General features: G+C 34.3%; 14 protein-coding genes across 14 annotated transcripts; 6 read left to right on the forward strand and 8 right to left on the reverse strand.

The window, feature by feature from the left end:
• Positions 1 to 19: 19 nt before the first annotated feature.
• On the forward strand, positions 20 to 2,408 carry TpMuguga_04g00118 (uncharacterized protein; the record flags this gene model as incomplete). Its single annotated transcript, XM_758660.2, has 8 exons — positions 99 to 182; positions 487 to 615; positions 756 to 833; positions 1,082 to 1,276; positions 1,658 to 1,798; positions 1,832 to 1,920; positions 1,950 to 2,059; positions 2,293 to 2,399. 8 exons carry the CDS (start codon positions 99 to 101, stop codon positions 2,397 to 2,399), a joined length of 933 nt encoding a protein of 310 aa, XP_763753.1.
• On the reverse strand, positions 2,388 to 5,892 carry TpMuguga_04g02385 (Ring finger domain protein; the record flags this gene model as incomplete). Its single annotated transcript, XM_061306167.1, has 4 exons — positions 2,388 to 2,687; positions 2,881 to 3,345; positions 3,688 to 4,261; positions 4,758 to 5,892. 4 exons carry the CDS (start codon positions 5,890 to 5,892, stop codon positions 2,570 to 2,572), a joined length of 2,292 nt encoding a protein of 763 aa, XP_061161821.1. The 3' UTR covers positions 2,388 to 2,569.
• Positions 5,893 to 5,953: 61 nt separating this feature from the next.
• TpMuguga_04g00121 (uncharacterized protein) lies at positions 5,954 to 6,645 on the reverse strand (the record flags this gene model as incomplete). Its single annotated transcript, XM_758663.1, has 3 exons — positions 5,954 to 6,078; positions 6,336 to 6,409; positions 6,500 to 6,645. The coding sequence occupies 3 exons, from the start codon at positions 6,643 to 6,645 to the stop codon at positions 5,954 to 5,956; spliced, it is 345 nt and encodes a 114-aa protein (XP_763756.1).
• Positions 6,646 to 6,772: 127 nt separating this feature from the next.
• Melk (Protein kinase domain protein) lies at positions 6,773 to 8,924 on the reverse strand (the record flags this gene model as incomplete). The annotated part of the gene is made up of 3 exons (XM_758664.1): positions 6,773 to 7,518; positions 7,822 to 8,087; positions 8,551 to 8,924. The coding sequence occupies 3 exons, from the start codon at positions 8,922 to 8,924 to the stop codon at positions 6,773 to 6,775; spliced, it is 1,386 nt and encodes a 461-aa protein (XP_763757.1).
• Positions 8,925 to 9,188: 264 nt separating this feature from the next.
• On the reverse strand, positions 9,189 to 9,766 carry TpMuguga_04g00123 (uncharacterized protein; the record flags this gene model as incomplete). Its single annotated transcript, XM_758665.1, has 2 exons — positions 9,189 to 9,269; positions 9,635 to 9,766. 2 exons carry the CDS (start codon positions 9,764 to 9,766, stop codon positions 9,189 to 9,191), a joined length of 213 nt encoding a protein of 70 aa, XP_763758.1.
• A 171-nt stretch (positions 9,767 to 9,937) lies between these two features.
• On the reverse strand, positions 9,938 to 11,125 carry TpMuguga_04g02595 (uncharacterized protein; the record flags this gene model as incomplete). Its single annotated transcript, XM_061306196.1, has 1 exon — positions 9,938 to 11,125. The coding sequence occupies one exon, from the start codon at positions 11,123 to 11,125 to the stop codon at positions 9,938 to 9,940; it is 1,188 nt and encodes a 395-aa protein (XP_061161822.1).
• An 87-nt stretch (positions 11,126 to 11,212) lies between these two features.
• Ncl (Nucleolin domain protein) lies at positions 11,213 to 12,251 on the reverse strand. Its single transcript, XM_061306195.1, has 4 exons — positions 12,152 to 12,251; positions 11,978 to 12,040; positions 11,476 to 11,639; positions 11,213 to 11,285 (listed from the first exon to the last, which is right to left on the reverse strand). The coding sequence occupies exons 1-4, from the start codon at positions 12,195 to 12,197 to the stop codon at positions 11,274 to 11,276; spliced, it is 285 nt and encodes a 94-aa protein (XP_061161823.1). The 5' UTR covers positions 12,198 to 12,251; the 3' UTR covers positions 11,213 to 11,273.
• A 106-nt stretch (positions 12,252 to 12,357) lies between these two features.
• Positions 12,358 to 14,171, forward strand: rpl10a (60S ribosomal protein L10a). Its single transcript, XM_758667.2, has 3 exons — positions 12,358 to 13,022; positions 13,086 to 13,186; positions 13,439 to 14,171. The coding sequence occupies exons 1-3, from the start codon at positions 13,018 to 13,020 to the stop codon at positions 13,984 to 13,986; spliced, it is 654 nt and encodes a 217-aa protein (XP_763760.1). The 5' UTR covers positions 12,358 to 13,017; the 3' UTR covers positions 13,987 to 14,171.
• Positions 14,172 to 14,906: 735 nt separating this feature from the next.
• TpMuguga_04g00126 (uncharacterized protein) lies at positions 14,907 to 16,798 on the reverse strand (the record flags this gene model as incomplete). Its single annotated transcript, XM_758668.1, has 2 exons — positions 14,907 to 16,673; positions 16,739 to 16,798. 2 exons carry the CDS (start codon positions 16,796 to 16,798, stop codon positions 14,907 to 14,909), a joined length of 1,827 nt encoding a protein of 608 aa, XP_763761.1.
• Positions 16,799 to 16,888: 90 nt separating this feature from the next.
• On the reverse strand, positions 16,889 to 18,879 carry TpMuguga_04g00127 (uncharacterized protein; the record flags this gene model as incomplete). Its single annotated transcript, XM_758669.2, has 1 exon — positions 17,058 to 18,680. One exon carries the CDS (start codon positions 18,678 to 18,680, stop codon positions 17,058 to 17,060), a length of 1,623 nt encoding a protein of 540 aa, XP_763762.1.
• Positions 18,880 to 19,357: 478 nt separating this feature from the next.
• On the forward strand, positions 19,358 to 20,267 carry TpMuguga_04g02480 (putative integral membrane protein). Its single transcript, XM_061306181.1, has 3 exons — positions 19,358 to 19,612; positions 19,709 to 20,037; positions 20,068 to 20,267. The coding sequence occupies exons 2-3, from the start codon at positions 19,904 to 19,906 to the stop codon at positions 20,099 to 20,101; spliced, it is 168 nt and encodes a 55-aa protein (XP_061161824.1). The 5' UTR covers positions 19,358 to 19,612; positions 19,709 to 19,903; the 3' UTR covers positions 20,102 to 20,267.
• A 273-nt stretch (positions 20,268 to 20,540) lies between these two features.
• TpMuguga_04g00128 (uncharacterized protein) lies at positions 20,541 to 22,543 on the forward strand. Its single transcript, XM_758670.2, has one exon. The coding sequence runs from the start codon at positions 20,653 to 20,655 to the stop codon at positions 22,414 to 22,416; it is 1,764 nt and encodes a 587-aa protein (XP_763763.1). The 5' UTR covers positions 20,541 to 20,652; the 3' UTR covers positions 22,417 to 22,543.
• Positions 22,544 to 22,842: 299 nt separating this feature from the next.
• SSRP1 (Structure-specific recognition protein (SSRP1) family protein) lies at positions 22,843 to 25,747 on the forward strand (the record flags this gene model as incomplete). Its single annotated transcript, XM_061305916.1, has 11 exons — positions 22,843 to 22,939; positions 23,085 to 23,199; positions 23,313 to 23,389; positions 23,463 to 23,786; positions 24,133 to 24,355; positions 24,529 to 24,669; positions 24,701 to 24,795; positions 24,899 to 24,990; positions 25,023 to 25,155; positions 25,383 to 25,524; positions 25,719 to 25,747. Exons 1-11 carry the CDS (start codon positions 22,877 to 22,879, stop codon positions 25,745 to 25,747), a joined length of 1,434 nt encoding a protein of 477 aa, XP_061161084.1. The 5' UTR covers positions 22,843 to 22,876.
• Positions 25,748 to 25,866: 119 nt separating this feature from the next.
• Positions 25,867 to 27,241, forward strand: LCMT1 (Leucine carboxyl methyltransferase family protein; the record flags this gene model as incomplete). Its single annotated transcript, XM_061306171.1, has 10 exons — positions 25,867 to 25,934; positions 26,016 to 26,101; positions 26,135 to 26,412; positions 26,452 to 26,516; positions 26,547 to 26,610; positions 26,643 to 26,696; positions 26,726 to 26,773; positions 26,803 to 26,858; positions 26,977 to 27,067; positions 27,098 to 27,241. The coding sequence occupies 10 exons, from the start codon at positions 25,867 to 25,869 to the stop codon at positions 27,239 to 27,241; spliced, it is 954 nt and encodes a 317-aa protein (XP_061161825.1).
• Positions 27,242 to 27,375: the final 134 nt, after the last annotated feature.

Here is a 27,375-nt window from a genome sequence, read left to right on the forward strand (position 1 = left end):
ATTATACAAATTTTTATTTTATTATACAATTTTATTATACAAATTTTAATTTAATTAATTTTAATTATTTAATTTGATGAATTGATAAATTGTTTGGGATGTTGGAAAAAGTTGTTGTAGTTGGTAAGTCTGGCGTTCACGTCCTGGATTCCAACGCCAGAATCGATCAAACCATCGCAAACGTAATAATATATTTATGTATATAATTTGGTATATAATTATGCAGAATGTGATAACTACTAATTCCGGGGAGTCGGCCCATTTTTTATCTAGTTAAATATTATGTAGAATGTGATAACTACTAATTCCTGGGAGTCGGCCTATTTTTACTGTAGTATAGTATAAAATTAGGTAAACTCTCTTAGCTACGAATTCCGGGGAGTCGGCCTATTTTTTATCTAGTTAAATATTACGTAAACTCTCTTAACTACTATATTTGGGGAGTCGGAGTAAAATTAGGTGAATAATTTTATAATGAGTGTGTAGGAGAGTATGTTGAGTGAGATGAACGGATGTGTGATGTCGAGTAGTGGTTTGTGTGTTTCACTGTTGGAGAAGGCAAAATTAGTTTTCATTTCACACGAGAATGTTTTCAGAGCCTCTGTTCCTGAAATGGTCCGTTACGGTGTCAGGTCCAACTGCACCAATTTCTTACCTCTCTCTAGGGGTTCTAACTCTCTCTAGGGAGTCTATTTACCCTTATTTACCCTTATTTATACATTATTTATACTTTGGATAGTGTTAATTATGTGTAGATGACGAGTATTACGTGTACTAATGAAGGAGAAATATTATTTTGCGGGTCAAAATCCGGTAAACTCTACGTCTGGCACGTGAGAAACTTTTCTACAATATAAATAGTTATTCATCTAGAATATCCGAGTGGTAGATATGGATCCCGGGTGAACTCCAAAGTCAAGCGGGAATTGGCCCGGATAGTAGTGAGGTGGGGGACTGCCAAGGGGAGCTAATACCTAATTATTTACTATATTACAGTAAAAATAGGGCGACTCCCTGGAATTAGTAGTTATGAGATTATAGTTATATAATTGTTTACATTTGACCTAACCCCGTAATGCAGTTGAGAGAGGGTAATTTGTTGTATTGTGAGCAAATATTTTACAATGAAGTGACGGATGTGAAGTTGGACCCACTTGAAAGTTCTCTTTTACTTTCTTCATCCAACGGCGATTTATCACTCGTTAAACTCGTTGATCTTTTCACCAATGACCTACATACCAAACACTTTCTCGGACATACCACACACATTCTTTCAGTATCCTAATTATACACCTAATTTTACTCCGACTACCCGGAATTAGTAGTTATGAACATTTACTCAACTATTACTATAGTTAATTTTTACCCCGACTCCCCGGAATTAGTAGTTATGATCATTTACTTAACTATTTACTATATTACAGTAAAAATAGGTAGACTCCCCAAATATAGTAGTTAAGAGAGTTTACTTAATTATATACCTAATTTTACTCCGACTCCCCGGAATTAGTAGTTATGATCATTTACTTAACTATTTACTATATTACAGTAAAAATAGGTAGACTCCCCAAATATAGTAGTTAAGAGAGTTTACTTAATTATATACCTAATTTTACTCCGACTCCCCGGAATTAGTGGTTATGAGCTATTTGTTTAGGTGTGTAATAAGAGGTATGGACTGGACAGTGTGGATTTCTTGAGTGTGTCTCGTGATAAGAATTTGAGACTCTGGCGTGAAAACTCAACTCAATCCGTCAAATCATTCCAACTCCAATCGAATCCGCTCAAACTTTATTCCGTAATTAACATTGTCACGAGTATAATTTTTTAGTACAGAGGAACTTATTTATTATGTGATGACGGAAATTTGGTAATAATCAACTTGAAGGAATTTACACTACAATACGTTAAACTACATCCGTATCCCCCAACCCCGTAACAATGTTTAGCGGTCCTGTTTACTCATTTTTGGAGGTGGGAAATCAGTTTATCTCTTGCTCTTTTGACGGGATTCGCGTCTGGGATTCACATTTTAACCTTATTTCACTATATAATCCAAGTTCGTTACGGTGTCACTGCGGGGCACCTGCTCACTCACACTTAGTTATCTACTACCCCATTATTTACCATTTTGCAACCTCTCTGATATTTATTTTACTTTTTACAATTATTTTTTACGAAATGTGTAGTTGAAGCAGCAAAAGTGGTTAGGTGAGAAAATTTATTTCTCGTAACCCGATCAATTTTGGCATTTATTTCCAAAATTGTGAAATTTAGATAATAAATTTGTAGATTTGAGTATAAATCAAATGTTTACTGTGAAGTCAATCCCAAGATGTAATTATAAACAATTACTAAAGCTTAAACTGCAAAATGTAGCAAATACTATACAAATATAATAACACATTATATATTATAGTACAACCCTAGGTACTACACACTCAGGGCTAAGTTGTAAGTTCTCCGTTACGGAGTAATACACAAGAGGGAGAATACTAAGAGAATATCACCGTAGAAACTACAATAGAGTACAAGCACAGTAGAATACAAGCACCGTAACGGAGCACCGCTACTGTATAATGGGAGGTAATGGTCTTCTGCAGTTGGGGCATTCCAGCTTAATAACCATCCACTCCTTCAAACAATTATTATGAAATATATGATCACACGGCGTTAAACTCCAATCCCTATCACATTTTATAATTATACTAATAGATAATTAGGAAGTAGCTCCCCGTGGCGGTCCCCCGCCTCACTACTATCCGGGCCAATTGCCGCTTGACTTTGGAGTTCACACGGAATGTGTATTACTCACTCCACTATTCTGGCTGAATAACTATTTAATTCTATAACTACGATTACTGCTAATAGTATTAATACTTGTTATGGTATAGAATATGAAACATGCAGATGTTGCATTGTTGTAAGTCATCTTGCATGATCTTGGTCCAGGGCCTGACGTAGGAATAAATCTTGGGCAGTATCGGCCAATTAAACAAGTACCGCGCGCCATACAACCGCTGCACCAGTATTACCACTATCTGCAACAGAGATAATAGTAATAGTATGTAAGTCAGTGTGGTGCTGGTGTTAATGGTATCCCCGTCAAAGAGATCGAAATTGAAGATATTATCCTTGAAGTAGAAAATGTAAACTGGTAACAGCAGTTTTAGCACTATTATTAATAGTATAAAAAGATGGTTGAGGGGGTTGTTTTGGCCGTTCCAGACATCGAGCATTATCTGCGGCACCCAAATTAAATACACCACACAAACCACCACAGACTTGTTATTGTAGTAATAATACCAAATTATCAACAATATCGTCATAAACGTGAAGTAATATCTATAACCATTGTTAACACCCCGTAGGGGTTATTTACTATATAATTCAAATTTATTGAAAAATAATTAGAAATTTAGTGATTTTGGAAATAAATGCAAAAGTTGATCGGGCTACGAAATACCGAGGAAAATAATTGTAATTTCTGCTGCTGTAACTACTTATTTACGAAAAAATAATTGTAAATTGTAAAATAAAAATCAAAAAGGTTGCAAATTAGTAAATAATGGGGATACGTAAATAGGTAACTGAGTTAGTAGAGTCCTCGGGGACAAAAAGAGTCCCATCGGGGTGGCTATCTGTAGCTAAATAACTAGTATGAGCGGACCTAACGCCGCAACGGACCTATAAAAAATGCTAAACGACTTTTGTAGTACATTCCATCCTTGTCTGATTTGATGCGAATGCGACGATCTCCAAATGAGAATAATAAAACTGTGCTGCACAACTGTCAACAAAAAGAACTTCAAGAATAATAAAAGAGTAAAGTAAATGAGGCTGGAGAAGAAAATGTTGGAGTGAAAGAGGAGTAGAAAGATCTCGAAAACTTCTTGGAAAGTCATGAGGCTGACGGTCATGATGCTTAGTTTGTTGTAGTCTGACTGCGTTGTGATGTTTTTGAATTGGTTATTATACAACAGGAGCTCGAGTAAACTTTTTAATATGTAAACTATGTACAAAATGTTTGTTGTACGGGATAACACTCGCATGTCCTTCTCCTCACCGGTTAGCCTCACTCTTATCCCTATTTCATTACTGTATAACTCGGCTTCCACCCGCTCTGACTGCGTTACGGAGCTTGGTCCCGCCTCAGCATTCCCATGTGACTGAGGAACTGAGTTTGATTGCACAGGATTGAAATGGTCAATCAGTACATTCACATTACCCCTAATATTATCCACATCCTTCATTTCCGCATCTATACAAATATTAATACTATAACAAGTTAGGATAGTACAGTGGTATGGTAATATCTACTATGAACTCCAAAGTCAAGCGGGAATTGGCCCGGATAGTAGTAGGGTGGGGGACTGCCATAGGGAGCTAACCACTAACTATTACTATACCACAGTTTACTATAATATTAATACTATACTAGGTCAATATAGTACAGTGAGTAGTACGGATCTACTATGAACTCCAAAGTCAAGCGGGAATTGGCCCGGATAGTAGTGAGGCGGGGGACTGCCACGGGGAGCTACCCCTAACTATCTAACTATACCATTATTATACTACAGTTTACTATAATATTAATACTATAGTAAGTTGGGATAGAGCAATTGGTATAGTAATATCTACTATGAAAACCAATGTCAAGCGGAGATTGGCCCGGATAGTAGTGAGGTGGGGGACCGCCACGGGGAGCTACCCACTAACTATACTATTACTACAATAGATAATGAGTAAATAATTACCTTTGGTGATATTGAGAATGGTTGTGATATCATCTTGGTTGTTGATGAGGTTGGGAGCGGAGTTGGTGTTGAAAAAGTTGTGTGTGTTGAAGACGCTGAACGGGTTATACAGCGAGATGTCAAAGTTCGCTATGTGCTCAAACTCGTTCTGCACATACCTCCTCATATTTATCAAATACAACTCATCCATCTCCCTACTCGATATCTTCACATTATTCACACTATTCACACTGTTTACACTGTTCATAGTATTCATAGTATTCATAGTGTTTACAGTATCCGTAGGAGATTCCGGATCCTCAGTAGTACCTACAGTACTATTCACAGTGTTTGTGATAATTCCCTGAGAGAGAGTAAGGGAGAGATTAAAATTGTGTATATTTCCGAGGTGTGAGAACTGGTTCCAGGTGTTCAGTCTTATGCTATTCAACAACTTATCATTCGAAACCACACTTAATCCTCCTTTCCCATTGTTAATGTGTAGATTCTTGGTATTAATAAAATTAGGCACAAAGTCATTCAAGTACCAGTTTTCCCCCTCTCTCACACTGTTCACAGAGTTCACAGAGTTTACACTACCAACAGAGTTGACATTGACAGAATTGGAGAGATGAATGAGATTGGAGAGTGAGAGTATGATGTGTGAGTGTTTGTGTGTGGATGAGAAGAAGTGTTTGGATTTCCAGAACTGGTACCACTTGCCCTGGTAGTGCGGCTCCAGGACTATGCCCACGTAAATCCTGTAGAACCCGTCCAAGTTCACGTCCTTCAACACAACTATCAACTCCATCTCCCCAATTACACAGTTTTCCTCATTATTTACATTGTTCCCACTGTTAACACTGTTCCCACTATTCCCACTATTAATATTGTTAACACTATTATTAGTATTAGTATTGTGTAGACATAGTTGATAGGTCCCGTGGTAGTATGAGTTGATGAGATTGAGGTTGAGGGTGAGATTGTCGGGATCGTAGGGTAAAAAGTTGACAATAAAAAAGAAGACAAAAACCACAGCCAAGAAGAAATAAAAGAAGAATTTACGCCTCACACTCTCACCCTCCAATGCCATACCCTCCACACTCTCCACATTTTCCACATTGTCCATAGTGTTAATATTGTCCATAGTGTACATAGTATGGATATTGTCAGTAGTATGAAAAGTGTTAGAGTTGTAAGGGTGTATAATTGGGGATTTAGATAAACTTTTTAGTGTGTTTGGTACTATTAGTGATGCCGAGGTATTTGAAAATGGTGTTTAGGTGAGGTTTGGAGAGGTTAGCTTCGCCACGCTCAAACTTCGCAATGTCACTCGATAACACTACAACACATTATTTCACCACAATTTACACATTGCTAATTGTATAATAAGCGTAAATTAGGAGTTTTAAAAATAAATACGAAAGTTGATCGGGCTAGCCTTTACCGAGGAAAATAATTATCTAATTTGCTGCTTCAATAACACATTTGGCAAATTTTAATTGTAAAATAATAAATAATTGCAGAGAGGTTGCAAATTGTAAAATAATGGGGTAGTAGATAACTGGGTGTAAATGTGTAACTGTGGTAGTGGATTACGTATGTGATTGGGATCATTATGAAGTGAGTTGATAACAAAGGCTAAATTGCCCCTACGAATCCTCTTCCACCATCTACAAAAATTTACACAATTTTCACACAAATAAAAATAAAATTAAATTAAATAAAATAAAAATTAAAAAAATGGTGGAAAAAATTTGTACCTGAAATATTCAACGGTTTTTGGGACGGACTTGAGAGTGGAGAGTTTGAAACCTTTATTTGGTCTTGGTTGTGTTCTGCTTCCTATTCTCAAATGACTCCTTCCCCACCACTGCTTCCCAAACACATTTATCCCACTCCTCACCATACAATAATTATTACAATATTTATTTATTACAAAATTTATTTATTACAAAATTTATTTATTACAATATTATTAATTTATTAGAATAAGGTTAATTTATTGGAATAAAGTTAATCTTGTGGTGTAGTGTTTAAATTATATTATCCACTACCATACTTAATATTTCCTCCCCAATACTCATACCAATTCTCTTTTCATTATTAGCTCCCTCTCCCCTAACAATTGTAGCTCCCTCTTGGGGTATATTATTAGCTCCCTCTCCCCTAAGAATATTAGCTCCCTCTCGGGGTACCCTTATATTAGCTCCCTCTAGGGGTATACAGTTAATAGTATTAGAATTAGCTCCCTCTTGGGGTATATTATTAGCTCCCTCTTGGGGTACCCTTATAGTAGCTCCCTCTGGGTCTCCAGTAGCAGCAGAATGGGTAATAATTTTCTCAGCTCGAGTGGCTCCACTGCTGACTGAGTTACAGACTGAAACTCTACTGACAGTTCTCTCTTTATAATTCCCCAGGACCCAGGGATGTGTGAGAATCTGTTGTAGTGTGATTCGTTTACTTGGTTCCACGTGTAGCATTTGCCTAACCAGCCTTGTAAACTCTGTGCTTTTCCTCGTGGGAAAGCTTAGCTTAGTGGATAAAATCAGCTTTAAAACTGATTTGACAGTTTCCTCCCTGGTGGTGTAGGGTAACTGTCCAAACACCATCGCGTAGAGTACCACGCCCAGACTCCACACGTCAGCCTTTTCACCCAAGTAACCACAAGTACCGTCCAGTACCTCAGGCGCAGCGTAACTCATTGTACCCACAGTCTCATATAATCTGACATCACCCCTCACCCTTATAGACGCTCCAAAGTCACATAACTTTAGCACGTCTACAGATTTGTAAAATGTGTAGGTGTGTAAATGTGTAGGTGTGTAAAAATGTGTAGGTGTGTAAGTAGTTAATTTGTGTATCCCCATTATTTTACAATTTGCAACCTATTGGTATTTTATTTACAATTTACAATTGTTTTTTCATAAATGAGTGGTTACAGCAGCAAAAATTGAGGAAAATTTCCTCGAAAATTCGTAGCCCGATCAATTTTTAACTTTATTTTTTTTAACCAAATTTTACAATTAATTTTTGTAAATTTTGGCAAATTCAGATAAGGTAAATAACTACATAATGAATATACTGTTGGTGTGTATGAGTAGGTTTTCGGGTTTGATGTCCCTGTGGTAGATGTTGTTGTTGTGTAGATATTTAACGGCGTTTAGAATCATTTTAAAGGCGTTTCTGGCCTTGTCTTCAGTTATTGCGCCGTTTCTCCGAATGAACGTGATGAGGTCACCGCCCGCGCAGTACTCCATCACCAGCACTAAACTGCGCCGCGTCTCCATAATCACCACAGTCTCCACCACATTCTCGTGCCTCACACCGTAACTTATCTCCAACTCATCTCTATTATTAGTTATTTAAGGAGATTAGCCGTTTTATTCTAACTCATAATAATAAGGTAATTAGTTATATTACTACAGTATGTTATAGTTAATAAGTTAGAAAAATGAGTAAATAGTTAACTAGGGAACTAAAGAGTCCTAGGGATAACTAAGGGTCTAGGGAACTAAAGAGTCCTAGGGATAACTAAAGATTCCTAGGGAACTAAAGAGTCCTAGGGAACTAAAGAGTCCTAGGGATAGATAAGTAGTCCTAGGGATAGATAAGTAGTCCTAGGGGATAACTAAGGGTCTAGGGATAACTAAGGGTCTAGGGATAACTAAGTAGTCCTAGGGATAACTAAAGAGTCCTAGGTAACTAAAGAGTCCTAGGGTACTAAAGAGTCCTAGGGGATAAATGAAGGCCTAGGAGAGACAAAAAAGTAAATAAAAAGTTGGGTGCCCCGCAGTGACACCGTAACGGAAACCTGATCTTTGTGTATGAATGAAAATCAACACTTTTATTAATGAATTTGAGTGCGTATAAGACATGTTTCTCACCAACTGCCAGATAAACTTTACCAGCAGAACCTTCATTTATCAACCCCAGTATCATATAATTCCTCAACATCATAAATCCAACTCCTCTCTCCACAACACTATTACTCCACTCCTTAATCCCCTGAATCTCAACCTTACACTCCAGAACATCCCCTTTATCCAATTTACACAGTTTGTCCACACCATCCCCTTTATTCAGTTTATCCACACCATCCAATTTGTCCAATCTATCCAATCTGTCCAATTTGTCAGGTTTATTTTGGGTACGACTTCTGCATTTTTGTCCGCTGAGTCTGCACATTTTACCAACACTTGCGCAATTCTTAGTGTTAAAAAGTTTGAGATTATTGGAAATTTGAATAAGTTGTTTGAAGAGTGAATTGCCCTTGATGATGCCGCGTTCGATATATTCTTCAAATTCCGTCACTACGTCACCGCCCACTCTATAACCTAACACACCATATTACCAACTAATTATAGCTTAATCTAGTAAAATTATAGCTTAATCTAGTAAAATTATAGCTTAATCTAGTAAAATTATAGCTTAATCTAGTAAAATTATAGCTTAATCTAGCAAAATTATACCAGAGAGGAATCTGAAAACTTCTTTAGTATCTTCATCCGATCTCGATATCAGTCTTAACACCTACACATACTATAGTATATAATATAAGTAGTAAGTTAGCTCCATCTCGGGGTATACTGTAAAACAGCTCCCTCTAGGGGTATAATACTAGGTATATAGTTAATTAGCTCCCTCTAGGGGTATAATACTAGGTATATAATTATTTAGCTCCCTCTCGGGGTATATCTAAGAGTATGGTTAAGATAGCTCCCTCTGGGGGTATATAATAAAACAGCTCCCTCTGGGGGTATATAATAAAACAGCTCCCTCTCGGGGTATATAATAAAACAGCTCCCTCTCGGGGTATATAATAAAACAGCTCCCTCTCGGGGTATATAATAAAACAGCTCCCTCTAGGGGTATATAGTAAAGTAGTAAGTGTTAACTTCCCAGGTGGCGATGAGATTGGAGAGTTTGTCGAATTCGTTGGGTTTGACGTACTCAATGTCAATGCCGAGAAAACCGCTAAACTGGCCATTCCAATACCTACATCCCACTCTCTCCATACTCCACAACATATATTATATTATTTAGTATAGTATATTAATATATTATCAACACATTTGTGCTCTTTAATAAGGTCAACAGACTCACTACAACTTACAAATATTACACTATTAACTAGATTACAGTTACAGAATTTACATAATTAAGATTACAAAATTAACGAGTTTACAGTATTAAGGAGATTAAGTGTGAGTGTTTAGTTTATTGGTGATGTTGATGATGTTGTGGAGTGAATTATTATGTTCCTGTGTTACTTCAGCGATTAGCTCTTCTATACACTTTAAAACGGGTCCGGCTGTGTAATCGCTAACGGTGTTAACATTATGAATCTGGGCGTAAAAGGATAGTTGTTCCTGTGTTAACGTTTTTAAGGGTCTGAGTAGTGTGACATTGTCCAGAGTGGTGTGAAACGCTGTGGAGTTGGCAACGTCACCTCCCAAACCCAGACACGTCAAAAGCAAAGTCATCTTACAAATATCCTCAACACAGTCTGGCAACAGTAGATAAACCCTCGTATACGAATTAAAGTAGTGTCTGACGTTGTTGTATAGTAGTTTATTCCAGGATATTACAAAGCTGTCAGGGTCATTTTGGGCCATTTTTTCATAATTTTCCCTCAAAACATCACATTCCAAGGTGCACACAGTATTTTGTACAGTGTAATCTACAGTGTTCAGAGTACCGTGTGGAGTAGTGTGTACAGTGTAATCTAAAGTGTGTAAAGTGGTGTGTGGAGAATTGTGTGAGGTATTGTGTAGTAGATGGCAATGTGTGATGATGATAATTGTGAGGTAATTATTGAGTTTATAAGCGCAAAGTGAGGGAGATTCAAACTGTTCCGTCACCTCCGTTGGTGTAAATTTACTCAAAATTTTAACCACAGAATTGAGTTTCTGGTTGCTGATCGTGTTAACATTTGTGATTGTGTTGGAGTTTGTTGGTTCCTGGACGTTTATTATCACGCTTAATCTCATGTCGTCTGATTCCAGCAATTTGTCAATTGTGTAGGTGTTAGAATTAGTAGAAAAAGGTGAGAGGGAGCTACTATTCTTAGGGGATAGGGAGCTAGGGGAAGAAGAGGGGGAGCTAGAGGAAGAGGAGGGGGAATGTAATTTGGCGGGAGAGTGTCGGTTAAGATTCCTTTGAATAATCAAGTGCAGTAAAATTAAAGAATTGCTATTCTTCAGCAATAATGCCACAAATCTCTTTTTATCCAAAAGATTGGAATTTTTGGGACTAGTTGAGTTTTTGGAATCATTAAATTTCTCAGAATTTGCGGAATCTCCGGAATTTCGGGAATCTGTGCTAGAGAAGCATTTGGTGCGTAAATTTGCCCGAAATTTCTTATTTATCAAACTTTCGTCAAACATAATTAAAAATAAAAATAAAAATAAATTAACAATAAAGTGATAAAATAATAATAAAATAATAAATGATAAAATAATAATGGTGAAAAATTGTTGGTGAGTATATTGAAGGTTAAGGGATAGATTACACAATGAATTACAATTATATTACTCAATCATCGTCCTACAACATTTTCAACTATTCACCAGAGTTAACTCATGACTACATTAAACTCGTGACTACATTAAATTCACGACTAAACTAGTGAGTAAACTCGTGACTAAACTCCTAACTAACTAAACTCGTGAGTAAACTCCTAACTAACTAAACTCGTGAGTAAACTGGTGTGAATAGGTTGAAATTGTGTGAGTACCTCGAACTCTTCTTCATCGGCTTCGTCGAATTCGTCGGTATCTTCTTCTTCTTCGTCTTCTTCCTCTTCCTCGTCCTCGTCTTCCTCCTCTTCCTCCTCGTCAGACGAGTACTTTTTCTTAGCCACAGTTCGCGCAGACTTTCTCTTTGGCTGGTCCGTCGAAGCTAATCACATTTTTCAATTAACTTTATCAATTTAATTAATTTAATTAATTTAATTAATTTAATTTAAGTATTTTTAGATAATTTGATTTAAGTATTTTTCTGGTAATTTAAGGCGTTTTTGGAAAATTTCGCTTCCCAAGTATAGCCAAAATTAACGGCAAATTGTTATAAAAATATTTACCAAAATTTAACCATCTAACTACAATAATTAACATTTTAACCAAATTAACATATTTTAGCTAAATTAAAATTAGCTAAATTAACATAATTTTAATTAATTTAAAATAATTTGGGTAATTGGAGGTGTGAATAGGTATGAGAGGGTAGTGGGAGGATACTTTCGCTACCATCGTCTTCGGCGTTTTCTACATCTTCCACATCTTCAGGTTCATCCTGCTCGTCTAAATCCATGCAATATCACCCAAAAATCAAAAAATAACAATAAAATAATAATATTTAAATATTATTAAAAAAATATTGTAAAAATTATTGTGTAAAGTAGGTATGATTACCGTCTGAGACACGGGGTCGTTTTCTTTGTAGTTCGTCGTCTGACATTTTGTGTAGAAATGAAGTTGATCTATGGTATATAGGGTACAAATAACTCCGATGATGTTAAGAGTAAAAAAAGTGTAATGGTAATTTAAAATCTAATAATTAATTTGTAATGGGGTTATCAATTTTAATGGGAGACGTTAATCAACAACATACATCATCTTTTCACACCTTCACTCAATTCCTACTTCACCCAAACCATAAACATTCATACTGCACCCGGATCCCAGCAGATTCCCAAATCCAACCAGATTCCACACAACATCATTACTACACATTCACTCATTCACACAGTATTTTCCCATATCATCCCATTATATTATACTATTATATACTATATTATATAGTATGGTATGTAGTATGGTATATGGTAGTATAGTACAGTAAGTAGTATATAGTTAAGAAAATAATGTAATGTGTGAATTTATGTGTAATGTCGGAGTGGACTAGACATAATTCTATAAGCCGTAGGTCGTAGGATCGAATCCCACTCCTGAAACACACAACCAACCTTAAAATTATTTAATTAATTAATTTATTTATTAATTTATTTAATTTAATTATTAATTTATTTGTGTTGTTTGATGGAATTAATTATTTTGTGAAAATTTCTTTTAACCAGATAATATTTTTATTGATAGAGAGTGATAACTGTTAATAATTGAGATTTAAGTTTGGATTCTAACTCCCCACAGTTGTGTAGTGACTTGAATTACTTTTATCTTATTTATCTTTTATTGTTATTTTGAGTATTGGACGATTTTTAATATTAAATTATTTCACCTTATCGTAATATTTTTTTCCTCTACTTCTGACCTTCATTATGAGGTATTCAATAGTATTTCCATAGTTATTGTTATAATATTAATAAGATTCATGGGATGATTGTAGTAAATTATCTTCGGATCGATTGAATGACGCCGTTACGGCTGTTTTGGAAGGCTCAAAAACCAAGAAACGAAACTTCACCGAAACCGTCGAATTACAAATCTGTATCCAAACCATTCAGTCCCTTATTTACCCCATTATTTACCATTTTGCAACCTTTCTGATAATTATTTTACTATTTACAATTATTTTTTGCCAAATATGTTATTGAAGCAGCAGAATTGATTGAGGGAGGAAAATTTTAATTTGCTAGCCCGATCAACTTTGGCATTTATTTTTTTTCTACTATTTTGAATAATTATTTAATAAAATTTGACCGATTCTATCTAAACAATAATAATAAATAATGTTTATAGCTCTGAAGGACTATGACACACAGCGTGATAAGCGTTTTAGTGGCACTGTCGTATTACAAAATGCGCCGAAAAAGAACATGAAAGTTTGTGTCTTTGGGGACGCTGTGCACTGTGACGAGGCTAAAGCGCTGGGCGTGGACTTTATTGACCTTGAGGGCCTAAAGAAATTCAACAGGAATAAAACTTTAGTAAAGAAATTGGCGAATAAGTACAGTGCGTTTCTGGCCTCACAGTCGTTGCTGCCTCAGATCCCTCGTTTCCTGGGACCAGGCCTTAACAAGGCTGGCAAGTTCCCCACTCAGCTACTCCACACTGACAGGATGGAGGATAAGATTAATGAACTGAGGTCCAGTGTGAAGTTCCAGTTAAAGAAAGTGCTCTGCATGGGAGTCGCCGTAGGGAACGTCGAAATGTCACCTGAACAACTAAAAGCCAACATTGTATTATCCGTAAACTACCTAGTTTCACTACTAAAGAAGAATTGGAACAACGTTAAAGGACTCACCATCAAAAGTACCATGGGGAAACCACAACGCATCTACGGTTAACCCCTTAACTTTGGTTAACTTGTTAACTTGTTAACCTTTTAACCTGTTAACCCTTAACTTTGGTTAACCTGTTAACTTTAACTTTGGTTAACTTTGGGTTTAATGTTGTGTCTTAAAGTGTTGCTTGACTATGTGATTGAGTAGTTAGAACTTGTGTGATTTGACTGGTGAATATTTATTATTTTAGATATCTTTGAGGGGTTTAAAGAGTAGTTAGGGTTAGATTAAGGAATTTTATGTTTATTTTGTTAATTTAGGGGAGGTTATAGGATTTTTTGGGTTAATAATCTAATTTTTTAAAGTAATTTTCTAATAATTTACTAATAATTTTAACCAAATTTATCTGTTTTTGGGATAATAGTTGGAAAATTTCGGTCTAATAGCTGGGTAATAGTGGTTAAAATTACCATGGTACAGTACCCAGGTACCTACTATTACCCAAAATTAAACACTCAATAACAGCATTTTAGACCTAAATAAAAGCATTTAGATAACTAAAACGATGTGCTAAATATGTTAAAATTGTTTAATTTAATTTTCTCAATAGTCGAAAAAAATTTATATTTTCGGAACCTAAATGTCACTTTTTGGTCCGGGCCATTTCAGACCAAAATTCGAAAATTTTAAAAACTCGAAATTTCCACAAAATCAACAGAATTAACCTCTCTTAGCATCAGAAAATTATAATTAACTCGAAATTATCTGTGTACACTGAATTATAGAATGTACTTGACAAGGCCTGGATAATCAACCCAGGGGTGACATAACTAATGTGTAAACGTAAATTTAGTAGTAAAAGTGTTAAATATAACTTGTTAGCCTTTAAAATTTAAAAATCTTTTTTACGGTGTGTAAATCATTTGAACACTTTAGCTAACTTGATACCTGGAACTAATTCTACTGTTAGTAATTTAACACTTTTAATTGAGTTCTGTGAGTTCCATGTCATATTTTAAAGGGCATGTTACTAATTCTGATTTATTTGTCTTTACGTCGTAAATGAACCAGACTGAAACATCTTCTCCACAGTCCTCAAAATTATGAGAGAAATCCTTATAACTAACAGTAACAGCGTCACCAAGATTAATCATACAAAATGACTCTGTAAAATTAAACTTCAACTCAATCCTCGAGAGTCTTAATGAGTTTTTTCTAATGACCTTTAGATCTTCAGTATTGAACATTTCTGTTGATTTATCAACCCAGACATCAGAATTTGACGCCCTGTAAAGGAATTTAAATGTGTTGTTTTCCAGGACAATTATTAACCACTTGTCATCGTCAATATAGTAATGGACTTGTTTTGCGAAAAGTCCATTTCTCTTTTTACACCAAATTAACTTATCTCCTTCAACTATTTTATTAATAAGTTCCCAATTATTCGCTTTGTAAGATTTACAATTTTCGCTATTTCCGCAGTCTGGATTCCCGTATTTATTTGTCCCAAGGTCCACTTGTATATTCTCAAACAGTAATTGATCGTTATAATCTATACTAAACTTACGATCCAGGACATGTTTTATTGATTCGCAGAAGGAGCTACCGAAACATCTACCCACAAATACAATTCTTGATAAAACAAAATTTATAGCTCTAAGTTTACTGCGTTCACTCACCGTAATTATTCGAAAACTATTAAAATAATTATCCAAAGCTGTTGCAGCTCTTTCTTTATAATTTATAGCCTTCTCACCTTCTCTCTGTTCCGGAGTCAGATGGTATCCAAAATCACAATTTACTGGAATAGACTTTAAAATATTCTTGAATAACTGAGGTTTTATCTCAAGTGTAAAGAGATCAACTGATAAACATAATAGAATTCCACTTGAGTCATTTTGTTCAAAAATTATTCTGTCCTTGTACTTGACCTTTTCTACCACAAACGGGTATAAAATAATGAGAAAATGGTCATAAAACTCAATCTCCGAGTAATAATTGTAATACCTGCGCATATCATAGTAAAACCGTAAATCCGAGTCCACATCACGGTAAAAATCCTGATATACACCAAAATCGTCACTAAACGCGCGTAAATCGTTAATGTCAAACATCGTTGGCATTTCTTTCCATTTCCCGTCCCAGTTTTTTCTCTCTAGAAATAGCACTTTCCGTTTATTCAGTACTAAAGCTATAAAACTCTTTTTACCTTTAGAATAGACTAGGACATGACTTGCAAAATAATCCTCGTTTCCGGTCCATACCACTTCAGTCACGTTTACCAGACTATTAAAACGGATTAGCTCTTTTCCCCTCATGTATGTGTAATCATTTCCACATACAACTTCAACTAAATTTGATGACACTTTCTGATGAATGTCAAGTGTTATTAATTTATATCCTCTCGGGCATATCCTTTCTTCACTTTTACTATGTCTTTTATTTCTATTGCCGCGACTGATTGTGAATAGATAATATATAGCAATATCAGACATCATGTCAGATCTACCGGGATCATCCCTGAAAATTTTAAATCTTTTCATATTAACCACTTTTATAAGCCTTTTTAAGATATTTTTGACATCCGGATCATTAGAAGAAAGAAGTCTTCGTAAATGTCCTTCAACCTTTTGTTCTTCAGATTCAAATTGGTCATCTTGATGTTCAGTTTGATCTTGGTAAGTTTCCAGTTGTTCATCTTGATGTTCAGTTTGCTGTTGGTAAGTTTGAGAAATTTCCATGTTATGAACCTAAAATCAAAGATTTAAGAGTGTTGATTTTTAGTGTTATTTATAAATTAAATTATGTAATCTACGATGGAGTTTTTTTTTTGATGAATTAAACAGATCTGATACCAGCTTTCAATACATCTCATCTAACATTTTACATACATCTCATCTAACATTTTACACACATAAATTGTCAAAAATGAAAATGAGTATATATTTACGTAACTATTAGTCTTAAATTTATGTAATTAGTAGTAAAAACACTCAATTTATCACAATGGCCGTCAGTGGTCAAACACGCATTTTATACAAAAATATACCAAACTATACATAAATTAGTGTTATTTACTTATAAGCATCTTCAATGTTAGTTCATATCTGAGATTACACATAGCTTTAGAATGGTTACTGTAATATCTTAACATCTTCACTGGTTCCTAGTACTTTCTTGTCCGCTATCCCTAAAATCGCGCGGTATATCGTATCCTCAGGCTTGCAATTGTCTTCTTGAGTGATTAAATTATTGAAAAACTCAAACTCTTTCCCCTTTTTAAGGTTAAATTCTCTTGAAAAGGCTAAAATGGGTTCCTTTAAATAATTAATCATCATATCTTTAATTTTGGCTTTGATTTTGTATGCCAACGCCTGAGCCTCGAAATTATAAAACGGTTGAGTAGTGATCCTTACTAGTAAATCCTTCTCCTTCTGATCAATTAGATCCTCAGGGGCACTTTTAAGCTTCTCTACATATGTTGCCCTAGCCCAGATAGGCATACAGTTTTTGGCTATGTTATACAATACCCAAATTGCGGTAGATTCAGCATATCCATCGACATAATTTAGTATAGCATTTGTAATAAATAAATCCCGAATACTACACACAGAATCATCAAAATTAGGCGGGAAAGTAAAGTATTTTTTCACTAATCCTTTATTGTAAAACTTCTTAAACACTAAGTGATACACAGAGTCTAGTTTAGCTCTTAGCTCTAGTTCCTCGGGACTGTAGTTAACAGGAGTATTTATCACCGAGTGAGTAGTTTGTGGCTTTTTAGAAGTTGGAATTTTAGACGTAATACGATTGTGCATAGATTGACCATTGGTGTTAGTTTCTTGTTCCAAGTCAACTGAGTACATTTCATTCAGCCTATTTTTAATATGTTCGAGAAGGTCAGCATAGTTAACGCCACTAAAATGTTTTCTAAATATACCGGCAAAATAAATTCGAAAATTCTTGTCTATACTTGCCAAGACAAACTGATATATTTTTTTCTCTATCTGCAAGTTTTCTCCTTCAGTCACTAATCTGCTAAATAACTCAAACTCCTCATCCTTAAGATCATTATTAGCTTTTGAAAAGGTTATTAATTTTTCATTTAAGTAGTGGACGATAAAGTGATAAGCTTGTTTTCTTACGTCGACAGTTGGTTCCGGATAACCTATTGGACGAGGCTTATTTTTGATGAATTTTGTCAACAAATCCTTTTCCTCCTGGGAAATTAGATGCCCTGGAGCCTTTTTCACCTCGTGTATTAATAACGGTTTGTGATCAAGTGTAAAAGATCTTTGTTGTATGTCAACGATGAGACGTTCGACTCTTTTTCTAATAATAGCGTCATACAAATATAATAAATTGCCGCTAATTGAGGGGTTTTGAGCACCGTAGATGGGATCATTGACGGGGTGAAAACTAGGGTCATCAGGTAGAAACGGTTTATTATAATTCCTCTTAAGCAACAAACGATAGAGAGAGTTAAGTTGAGATCTTAATTCCTTTTCATCCTCGGGAGTGAAGATGGTAGGAGTAACAGAAGTGCTAGTCACTTTCTGTTGATCCTGAGTTTGTGGATTATAAGAGATTGAAAGTTTTGATTCAATAGAATTTGAAATAGAAGAGACTACATCAGAGTCTAAGCTTTTAGAAGCTGATTCAGGAGATTCAACTTTCTCAGTATTTGAGAAAACTGTGTGAATTGAAGCCTGTGTACCGAGATTGGACTTAACGGTGACATCAGGAATAGTAGCCATTTTTAAATATATTTAAAATTTTTATAATTGATAAAAATTCTAAATAAAATAAAGTGAATTAAGAATATCAAGATCTAAATAAGGGAAATGGGATAAGTAGATCTGAGTGCTAGGATCTGAGTTACTATTGTAATATTTTGAAAGTTAAAAATAACAATACAGGATTAATATATAACATAAATATGATTAACTTTGCCTGGATAGTTCAATCCCAGGGCATCTATCTCCATAGTTATATACCTAGAGTACCTAGTACAGTAGAACCGATACTATATTATTAAAGGAGTAAAATTAGAATACACCACGACCGAAACTAGTAACACAGTAGTAGAGTCACTATTGTAACAGGTAACTGTAGGAGGAGGATTTCCTGTTTGATTTGAACATACTTTATCTACTTTATTACAGTACATTTTAACAGTATTACAGTATATTTTAACAGTATTACAGTATATTTTAACAGTATTACAGTATATTTTAACAGTATTACAGTATATTTTAACAGTATTACAGTACATTTTAATAGTATTACAGTATATTTTAATAGTATTACAGTATATTTTAATAGTATTACAGTATATTTCAGGACGAGGTTTCGAACCCAGTACCTCTTGGTCATAGTAAATAGGTGTACTCCACTCCACCATTAAAGGAATAGTAAATTTCTAGTATTTGGATTTTAACTGTGTTCATAGTGTATTGTCCCAGGATAATATCCTAATCAAGTAAAATAAATGTTTATTCTTAGTATTAAAGATATTTTTAAGTATTAAGTATACTATAGTTAAGTAATAGTTCGGGTGAGGTCCCCCGGGATTGGATTATCCGGGCTAATTATTGCTTGATTTTGGAGTTCTTGGTAGCTATACAAGAATTCATTGGCTTGAACTATATACTCAGTGGTCGCCCAATTATATACTATCCGGAACAACGTAAAACACATACTATAATACTAATTATTCTATGTATATATTTATTTTTTTAATTATAATTTTTATATATTTAAAAATGTCAAATCTGTTGAAAAGGTGTAAAATTTTGAAAAACAAATTCTTTGAAAATTTGTAAAATTTTGATCAGAACCCAAAAGTGGCATTTAGGTCCCGAAAAAAATACAATTTTTTCAACTATTGTGAAAATTAAATTCAATAATTTTAAATCATTTCTATTATCATTTTAGACATAAATTACTTAAATTTAAGAAAAAAAGTTTGTTATTGATTATGAAATGCTCGATTACATACGCCTATGGGACCTACTTTACTAGTACTATAACTATAATAATATTCGTTAACTGCACTCTACACACTATTATCTACTGTTATCTACCTGTAAATGAGAAATTATCAGGAAATCGGTTAGAATAAAATATATTATGGGATTTTAGGAATCATGAGAAAAGAGGTACTAGGATCCAATGAAGATAAAAATATTCCAATAAACTATTATAAACATGTAAAATTATTCCAGGGACTATTATTCTAAAGCTACGTGTAACCTCAATAACTGACTGATATTTACACAATTTTGAGACTGATACCAATGATGAAGTTGACCAATGAGTAACAGCTCTAGCATAACAATAACTTGCTAATTTAACTACACTTTATACTTTATGGAATCTAATTTATATATACTTTAAATTTACTATATAGTATCGATTGACCAAAGTAGTTGCTCAACCACCAACGGCTAATCAATCAAATTTAATCCTTTCAATACTCATTATATACATCTAATACTACTTGTATATGTAAATGCATGGTCAAATTTTCATTTTTATTGGAATTAATGCGTGTGATGCCCCTAGGTGCCGTTTACCTACCCGCTATGATGGGGGAAGAACTACACATTACAGGGTCTCGCCCAACAGATATTTAATAAAATTTACTACATTCGACAAGCAACAACTAGAAACAACTAGAAAATAACAGGAAAACATATTTTACCAGCTGAAAACCATAATTCAAAAATGGAAATCATCCACGTTGACGAAACTGACTTACAAGAGTCCCGTAACTCGAAAAATCCAAAGGTAAGAAGTTGCATTGAGAAGCTTATGAATGAAGCCACAAGGATAGAAATTGAAAGGCTTAAAGGGGATCCCAATGTAACTGCTAAAATTCCTGCCCATGTTCTGGACTACTTTGTATCAATCATAGGTACTGGACCTACTGGACCCAGTGTACTAAGTGAGCACACAGGAGTCAACAGTTCACAAAATGTTCAGTTAATTAACGCTAATTTTCAACAGCGTGAATCAACTGACAAAATTGATGTGGTAGTTGGCAATAATTACAAATCTCTGGAGGCCAAAATAGGTTACGGAATTATTAAGTTATTTGATGGACATGAACGGATTTGTAATGAAATTGACCCTGATAATTACTTAACACATGTTTTACTTTATAAAAATGTTGAAAACCGTTTCATAGCAATGTTAAGAAGAGATAGCTCACTAAAAGTTCTAAAAAAAGCAAATGAGAAATCTAACTTTGAAGAAGTTCCAAACGATTACATTAATTTTAATCATTTACAAGTGGTTAAGAAGAACGGTGAAGTAGCAGGATACAGGGAATTCATTAAACAGTTCGAAGGATGCTGTCTCAACGTATGGTTTCCATTTTTGACAGATAAAGTAATTTACAAAGGGAACAACATTTTTGATGAAAACGAGACAAGTGTAATACTTGAATCTCTGTCACTTAATTTATTAACAGAGGAGCTTAAATACCATTCACGTTTGCTCTCTTTGTATAGCCTATCAGTTGAGTTGGGTTTGAAAAATCAAACATCTGATGCACAAAGTGTACTCACGCCCATTTCTCATGTAGAAATTGGAGAAAGTGAAACATCTGATGCACAAAGTGTACTCACGCCCATTTCTCATGTAGAAATTGGAGAAAGTGAAACATCTGATGTACAAAGTTTAATTCCGAGTATTTCTGATGAACAAAATTATGTTTTGAATAAAACTGACGATTTGTCATCACATTTGAGCAAAACATATATAGAAGCAAAACAAAATCCCAAGGGACAAGATCATAAGATGCAGAAAAAAGAAATTTTAGATTTTTGTGAGGGACTTTTGGTCAATATGGATTCAAGTATACCTGATCGACCCTGTGAACTAGTAAAAACGGTTCTTGAAAGTAAAGCCAAACAGGAACATACTCCAAATGATTCAGGGATTAGATTTATGGCACTGGATATTAAAAAACCAGCATCCAATGAATGTAGTTGTAAATCATACCCAAATTCCAGGTTCTACGAGGCACCGGAAAATACATTATTTAATCAAATTTTGGAGAACCCTAGGGTAATCTGGGAACACGAGGTAGGTGAAGAATGTATTAAAGAAGTTTATCATTATTTTGATGAAAATGAAGAGTGGTTGGTAACTGTTGATAACGATAACATAACTAAACTTTACCACAAGTCATCAAATTCTGATTATTGGATCGATAAATCTGGCTACATGTTGGACACCAGAGATTTGAAGGTCATTAGAAGGAACTCAGAACCACTATCACCAATGGATCTGAAGCTTTATTTCAGAGATTCGTTCTGTATTCTACCTCTTGGTGACGTTGTTAGTGTTAGTTACAGAGGTGAGGTTTATGTCCTTAAAGAATATGGAGAACACCTTTCAGTCTGGCTCTTTTACAATTTTCAGTCAAATAAGGCTGTTTTTATGGTAAAGAAAGAGGAAATAGTGCTCCAAAGGTTTTGTTGAGGAGTTTTTTCTGAAACTTCAAAGTCTCATCAAAACTTATGTACTGTTTTACTGGTCTCACACTGGCCTGAACAACAATTTTCCAATTTGTCTATGTTTTACACTTTAATATCATTGATTACTTTTACTCAATATACGTTTAAACACTAAATTATCTCACAAATTCCAGTTATACGGGCATATTTACGCTTGATCCTCACTATATGTACCACTCTTTACTGTATAATACTACAGTACCAAGGTGAAAAATTGTATTATTTTATATATTAATATTAATGTGTTAACCCTGTTCACAGTGTTGAGAATTGTGTATGATGTGTTAGATTCTTTAAGTTGTGTTAGATTCTTTAAGTTGTGTCAGATTCTTTAAGTTGTGTTAGATTGTGTATGTGGTGTGATTCTTAATAATAATTTTCATTAAATATTATTTGGAATTTAATTATAATAAATTTATAATTAAATGACTTCACTTGGCACGGTTTCCTCTTTCGGTAATATCAAAGGACCTGACGTTCCTGATTTCGTATCCAATCTTACACAATCTTACAAAAAATTTATTATTTTTTACAAAAAATTTATTGTTTTACACAATTTTATCATAATTTTATCATAATTTTAAAAATTTAAAAAATTTAATTATTGAAAGTTTAATGAAAAATTTGTTTTAGGGTGCGTTTAAGGTATCGAATGAGTTATTTGGATGGAAGAATAAAAGAACCGGCGAAGTATTACAACACAGGTCATCCGACGTCTCCTCAATCACCTTCGTTAAAACCAACTCCAGTCCTCTCCTACACAATTATTCAACCTATTTTACCCAATTTATTCAACCTATTCAACCTCTTTTACCTAAATTATTTAAATTAAATTGTTTAATTGAGTGAAAAATGTTGTAGATTTGTACCAATTGAGAATTGAGTTGAATGAGTCAAAGCAATTTAAAGTCTTAAGATTCGACGGATTCACTGAAAAAGTCTCAAACAATATACAATATCACGAGTCAACAAATTTAAATTATTTACCTTGTATGATTAATGGTGTTGTAGAATGTGCTGGATTTGAGTAAGCATTTTGAGGAGAATTATAAGATGTCTTGTGAGAAGGATGAGGTTTCTTGTACTGGTTGGCATTGGGGGACTTATGAATTTGACAACACCACGTTCAGACTCAGAATTAATAATAATTCTGGCCTTGACATTGATGCCCAATCAATAATTCAGGCCACAATTCCTTCAAAAACTGATCTTGCCATTGAGCTCAAGAATGTTAACACGCTTAATAATTCTGATGAACTTGTTGAAATCAGGTTCTGCCTTCCAAATAAACTCGATCCCGAAGATAATGAAATTCAACTCGAAGATCTTAAACAAGTGCGTTACGGTGTCTGGTCTAACGGCACCAGTTATTTATTAGTTAGTTATTTTTCTACTGAGTTAGCTACCCCGATGGGACTCTTTTTGGCCCAGGGCTCCTAACTATCCTTTATTTACCTTACCCCAGTTACTATTCTATTTTGCAACCTGTTGGTATTTATTTTACTATTTACAATTATTTTTTCATAAATAAGTGGTTGAAGCAGCAAGAATGGGAGGAAAATTTCCTCGATAATTCGTAGCCCGATCAACTTTTGCATTTATTTCCAAAATCCCATTTTTTACAATTAAAATTTGTGAATTATGACTAAATAATAATTAACAGTGTTAATTATGTGTTTAGACGTTTTTGGTGAAGAGTGGTTTGGATGAGATGAAGAGTGAGAAGATAGCGTTATTGATGGACATACCATTAATAGTGCCCAGGGGTCGTTATGAAATTGAGTTCACCAAAAGAAGTATTAAACTCCATGGCAAAAGCTACGATTACACCCTTTTATTCACTAATATTATCCGAATGTTCCTCCTACCAAAACCCAACAGCCCATACATCAATTTTATTCTAGGTCCGTTACGGTGCTTGTACCAACTCACTTGTTCATTACTTAGTTATGTTTCTACAGAGTTATATCACTCGATGGGACTCTTTAGACTCGGGGGTTCTCATTTCTCCCTGCGGGGCACTATTCCCTAGTTACTCCTCATACTATAGTATTAGCTATTGATTACTTTGTTGTAGGATTATCCCAATCGATGAGACAGGGTCAGACTCGTTACGCCTACATAGTAATGCAATTTGAAAGTGACCATGAGACTAAAGTCGACCTAAACCTCCAAGAACAAGACCTCAAGCAATACAAACTCGATAAAGTCCTCGAAGGTACACTCAACACAACTGAATAATTCCTTAGGCAAGACGTATAACGTCGTCTCAAGGTTATTTGGATCTTTAGTTAACCGCTCCATCGTCGTTCCCGGAGATTTCAAATCCGAAAAAGGAGATTCAGTATACCCACTATCACCACCTAACCTCAGCTATATACTCCACTATACTATATACTATACTATAGTATAATATGCTTGGTATTATAGTATAATAATGTGTGTAGGCGATATCGTGTACGTATAAGGCGACGAGTGGTCATTTATTTCCGTTGAACCGTTCCCTGTTATTCATCGTCAAACCCGTCATTTTCATCAGGTAACACAATAATAATACAATTGTGTGAGTAGATTTGAGGACATTGTGAGTGTTGAGTTTAGCAGGACGGGTGCGACGACACAGAACCGTTTCTTCGCCATCCTCGTCTCCATGCGAGGCAATATCGAATACGAATTCACCAACATCGATAAAACCGAATTCAAAGTATTCTTCCACCTAGTTTTCTACAGTTAATTATTAGTATATAGTTAATTATTAGTATATAGTTAATTATTGGTATATAGTTAATTATTGGTATATAGTTAATTATTGGTATATAGTTAATTATTGGTATATAGTTAATTATTGGTATATAGTTAATTATTGGTATATAGTTAATTATTGAGTATATAGTTAGGTAATGTGGTTAAATGGTATTGATAATTGTGTAGTATTTGAATGAGTATTTGCTGAGTAAGGACATAAGGGTGAAGACGAGTGAGGAGACGGAGCACGTTGACAACACAAGTTACAACGAACAGGAGGATCAAGAGGAAGAAGAGGACGACGAAGAAGATGAAGACTTTCAAGACGGTACCCCGTTACGGTGCTTGCTCAAAACTACTCAGTTTACTACTTACTCACTTTTTCACTACTGAGTTAATTATTTACTACTGAGTTAATTATTTACTACTGAGTTAATTATTTACTACTGAGTTAATTATTTACTACTTAGTTAATTATTTATTGCTTTGTCAATTCCCCGTGGATAATGGTTAATTTTACAGAATCTGAAGAATCCGAAGAAGAGGAATAAACTACACAATTTTACAATCTTAATTTATAATTTTAACAATTTATAATTTTTATAAAATTTGTAAAATTTGTAAAATTTGTAAAATTTGTAAAATATATAAAATATATAAAATTTTGGGAATGGTAAGATTTACAGAGGCTGAGGAATATGTACAAAAGTCAGCTCAAAGTGCTATACTACACAAACGGTATCCTTCCTACAAATTTACCCATTATCTACTCCATTTCCTCATAGTAATAATTAAACTTGATGAAATTGAATAATTTAGTAATGCTGTGAGTGTGAGATATTATGAAGACGAATTTATTAATCATTTTTCTGACCCTAAACCACAAATCACAATCACTTCCCTCAGTAAATTCCATACCATTAATATAATACTTGTAGTATATACAATAAGAGTAAAGAGTATAAGAATGGCTTTGGACCGATTTATTCAGTTATTCCCAGGAGAAACAGTACAATTTGTTAATCTCGGCAGTGGATTTGATACCACGTCATTTTGGTTAATCCGTAAATACAACAATGTTGTGTGTTTTGACACTGATTTCCCCGATCAAATGAAGAGTAAATCCAGGATTATAGCCGAAAATGACATATTTAGAAGATTGCTACCAGATCTAAAGCTGGTAAACGGATTCATCAATTCAACTAAATACAAAACCGTAACCAACTCTCTCAAAATTGACTAATAATTTCATTAGGCAACATTTGATTTAACTGATATAAACGGATTTGACAACTTAATCAGCGCCGGTTTATCTCCAGAGTAACAACCATATAACACAGTGTGTCATAGGCTACCTACGGTATATTTGGCTGAAGCAGTTTTCATGTATATTGACACAAATAAAGTTGATCCAGTACTCTTTAACTTAGTTCTATTTGCCCATAGGTACTCCGGAAATTATCAGAATTCTCTACTTCTTGTCTCATTTACTGGGAATTCGTATCTTAACACTGATTATCATTGTTTAGACAAATCCTAATGATAAATTTGGTCAATTAACCATTCAAACTTTTAAAGTATTCTCTATAAAGTTAATTATTTCTAGGAAAATAACATTGAACTTACCGGCGTGAAATATTCAATAGAAGAACATAATCAAAGGTACTCATTACCCGGTTTATTCAGCATATTACCACTGTACTACAGTACTTTATGTACTATAGTAGTCTATGGAGTATAGTACTGTATGTACTACAGTACTGTATGGAGTATGTTGTAGATATTTGGATTTGGGTTGGGACGAGGTGGTTTCGGTAAATATGAACACAATGTGGTCACTCCTGGATCCGCAAGATAAGCACAGAATCAAAGTAAAATAATTTAATTATTAGTTTGTTTAGGGGCTTGAGAGTTTTAATGAGGTGGAAGAACTTGGAGTCATTTGCGGCCACTTAATGCTAGGCTTGGCTATTAAGAATTTCAAAGAATCCTGGGAATTCATATGTAAACTAAGGGAAACGTCCGGGCAACAGTCCTACACATAATTCCACAATAAATTAAAATGTTAAATAATCTTCATAAACTCTTTAAAAATATTTCATATCATTTTTACAATTATTTTATTATTTTATTATTGCGTTATATTGTTTTACACATTACCCGCTAGAACTCGGTTTAG

The sequence above is a fragment of the Theileria parva genome (assembly GCF_000165365.1).
Source record: "Theileria parva strain Muguga chromosome 4 map unlocalized ctg_529, whole genome shotgun sequence".
Taxonomy (NCBI): domain Eukaryota; phylum Apicomplexa; class Aconoidasida; order Piroplasmida; family Theileriidae; genus Theileria; species Theileria parva.

Excerpts from the sequence above, each read along its gene's own strand:
- Ncl (XM_061306195.1), bottom strand. The coding sequence starts at position 12,197 with ATGTCAGACGACGAACTACAAAGAAAACGACCCCGTGTCTCAGACG. Across the intron at positions 12,041-12,151 it reads ACGACCCCGTGTCTCAGACG|ACGAGCAGGATGAACCTGAA; the intron begins GTAATCATACCT and ends GCATGGATTTAG. Across the intron at positions 11,640-11,977 it reads CGAAGACGATGGTAGCGAAA|CTTCGACGGACCAGCCAAAG; the intron begins GTATCCTCCCAC and ends AAATGTGATTAG.
- TpMuguga_04g02480 (XM_061306181.1), top strand. The coding sequence starts at position 19,904 with ATGAAATGCTCGATTACATACGCCTATGGGACCTACTTTACTAGTACT. Across the intron at positions 20,038-20,067 it reads GAGAAATTATCAGGAAATCG|GAATCATGAGAAAAGAGGTA; the intron begins GTTAGAATAAAA and ends ATGGGATTTTAG.
- TpMuguga_04g00128 (XM_758670.2), top strand. The coding sequence starts at position 20,653 with ATGGAAATCATCCACGTTGACGAAACTGACTTACAAGAGTCCCGTAAC.
- rpl10a (XM_758667.2), top strand. Across the intron at positions 13,187-13,438 it reads AACCGTCGAATTACAAATCT|CTCTGAAGGACTATGACACA; the intron begins GTATCCAAACCA and ends TAATGTTTATAG.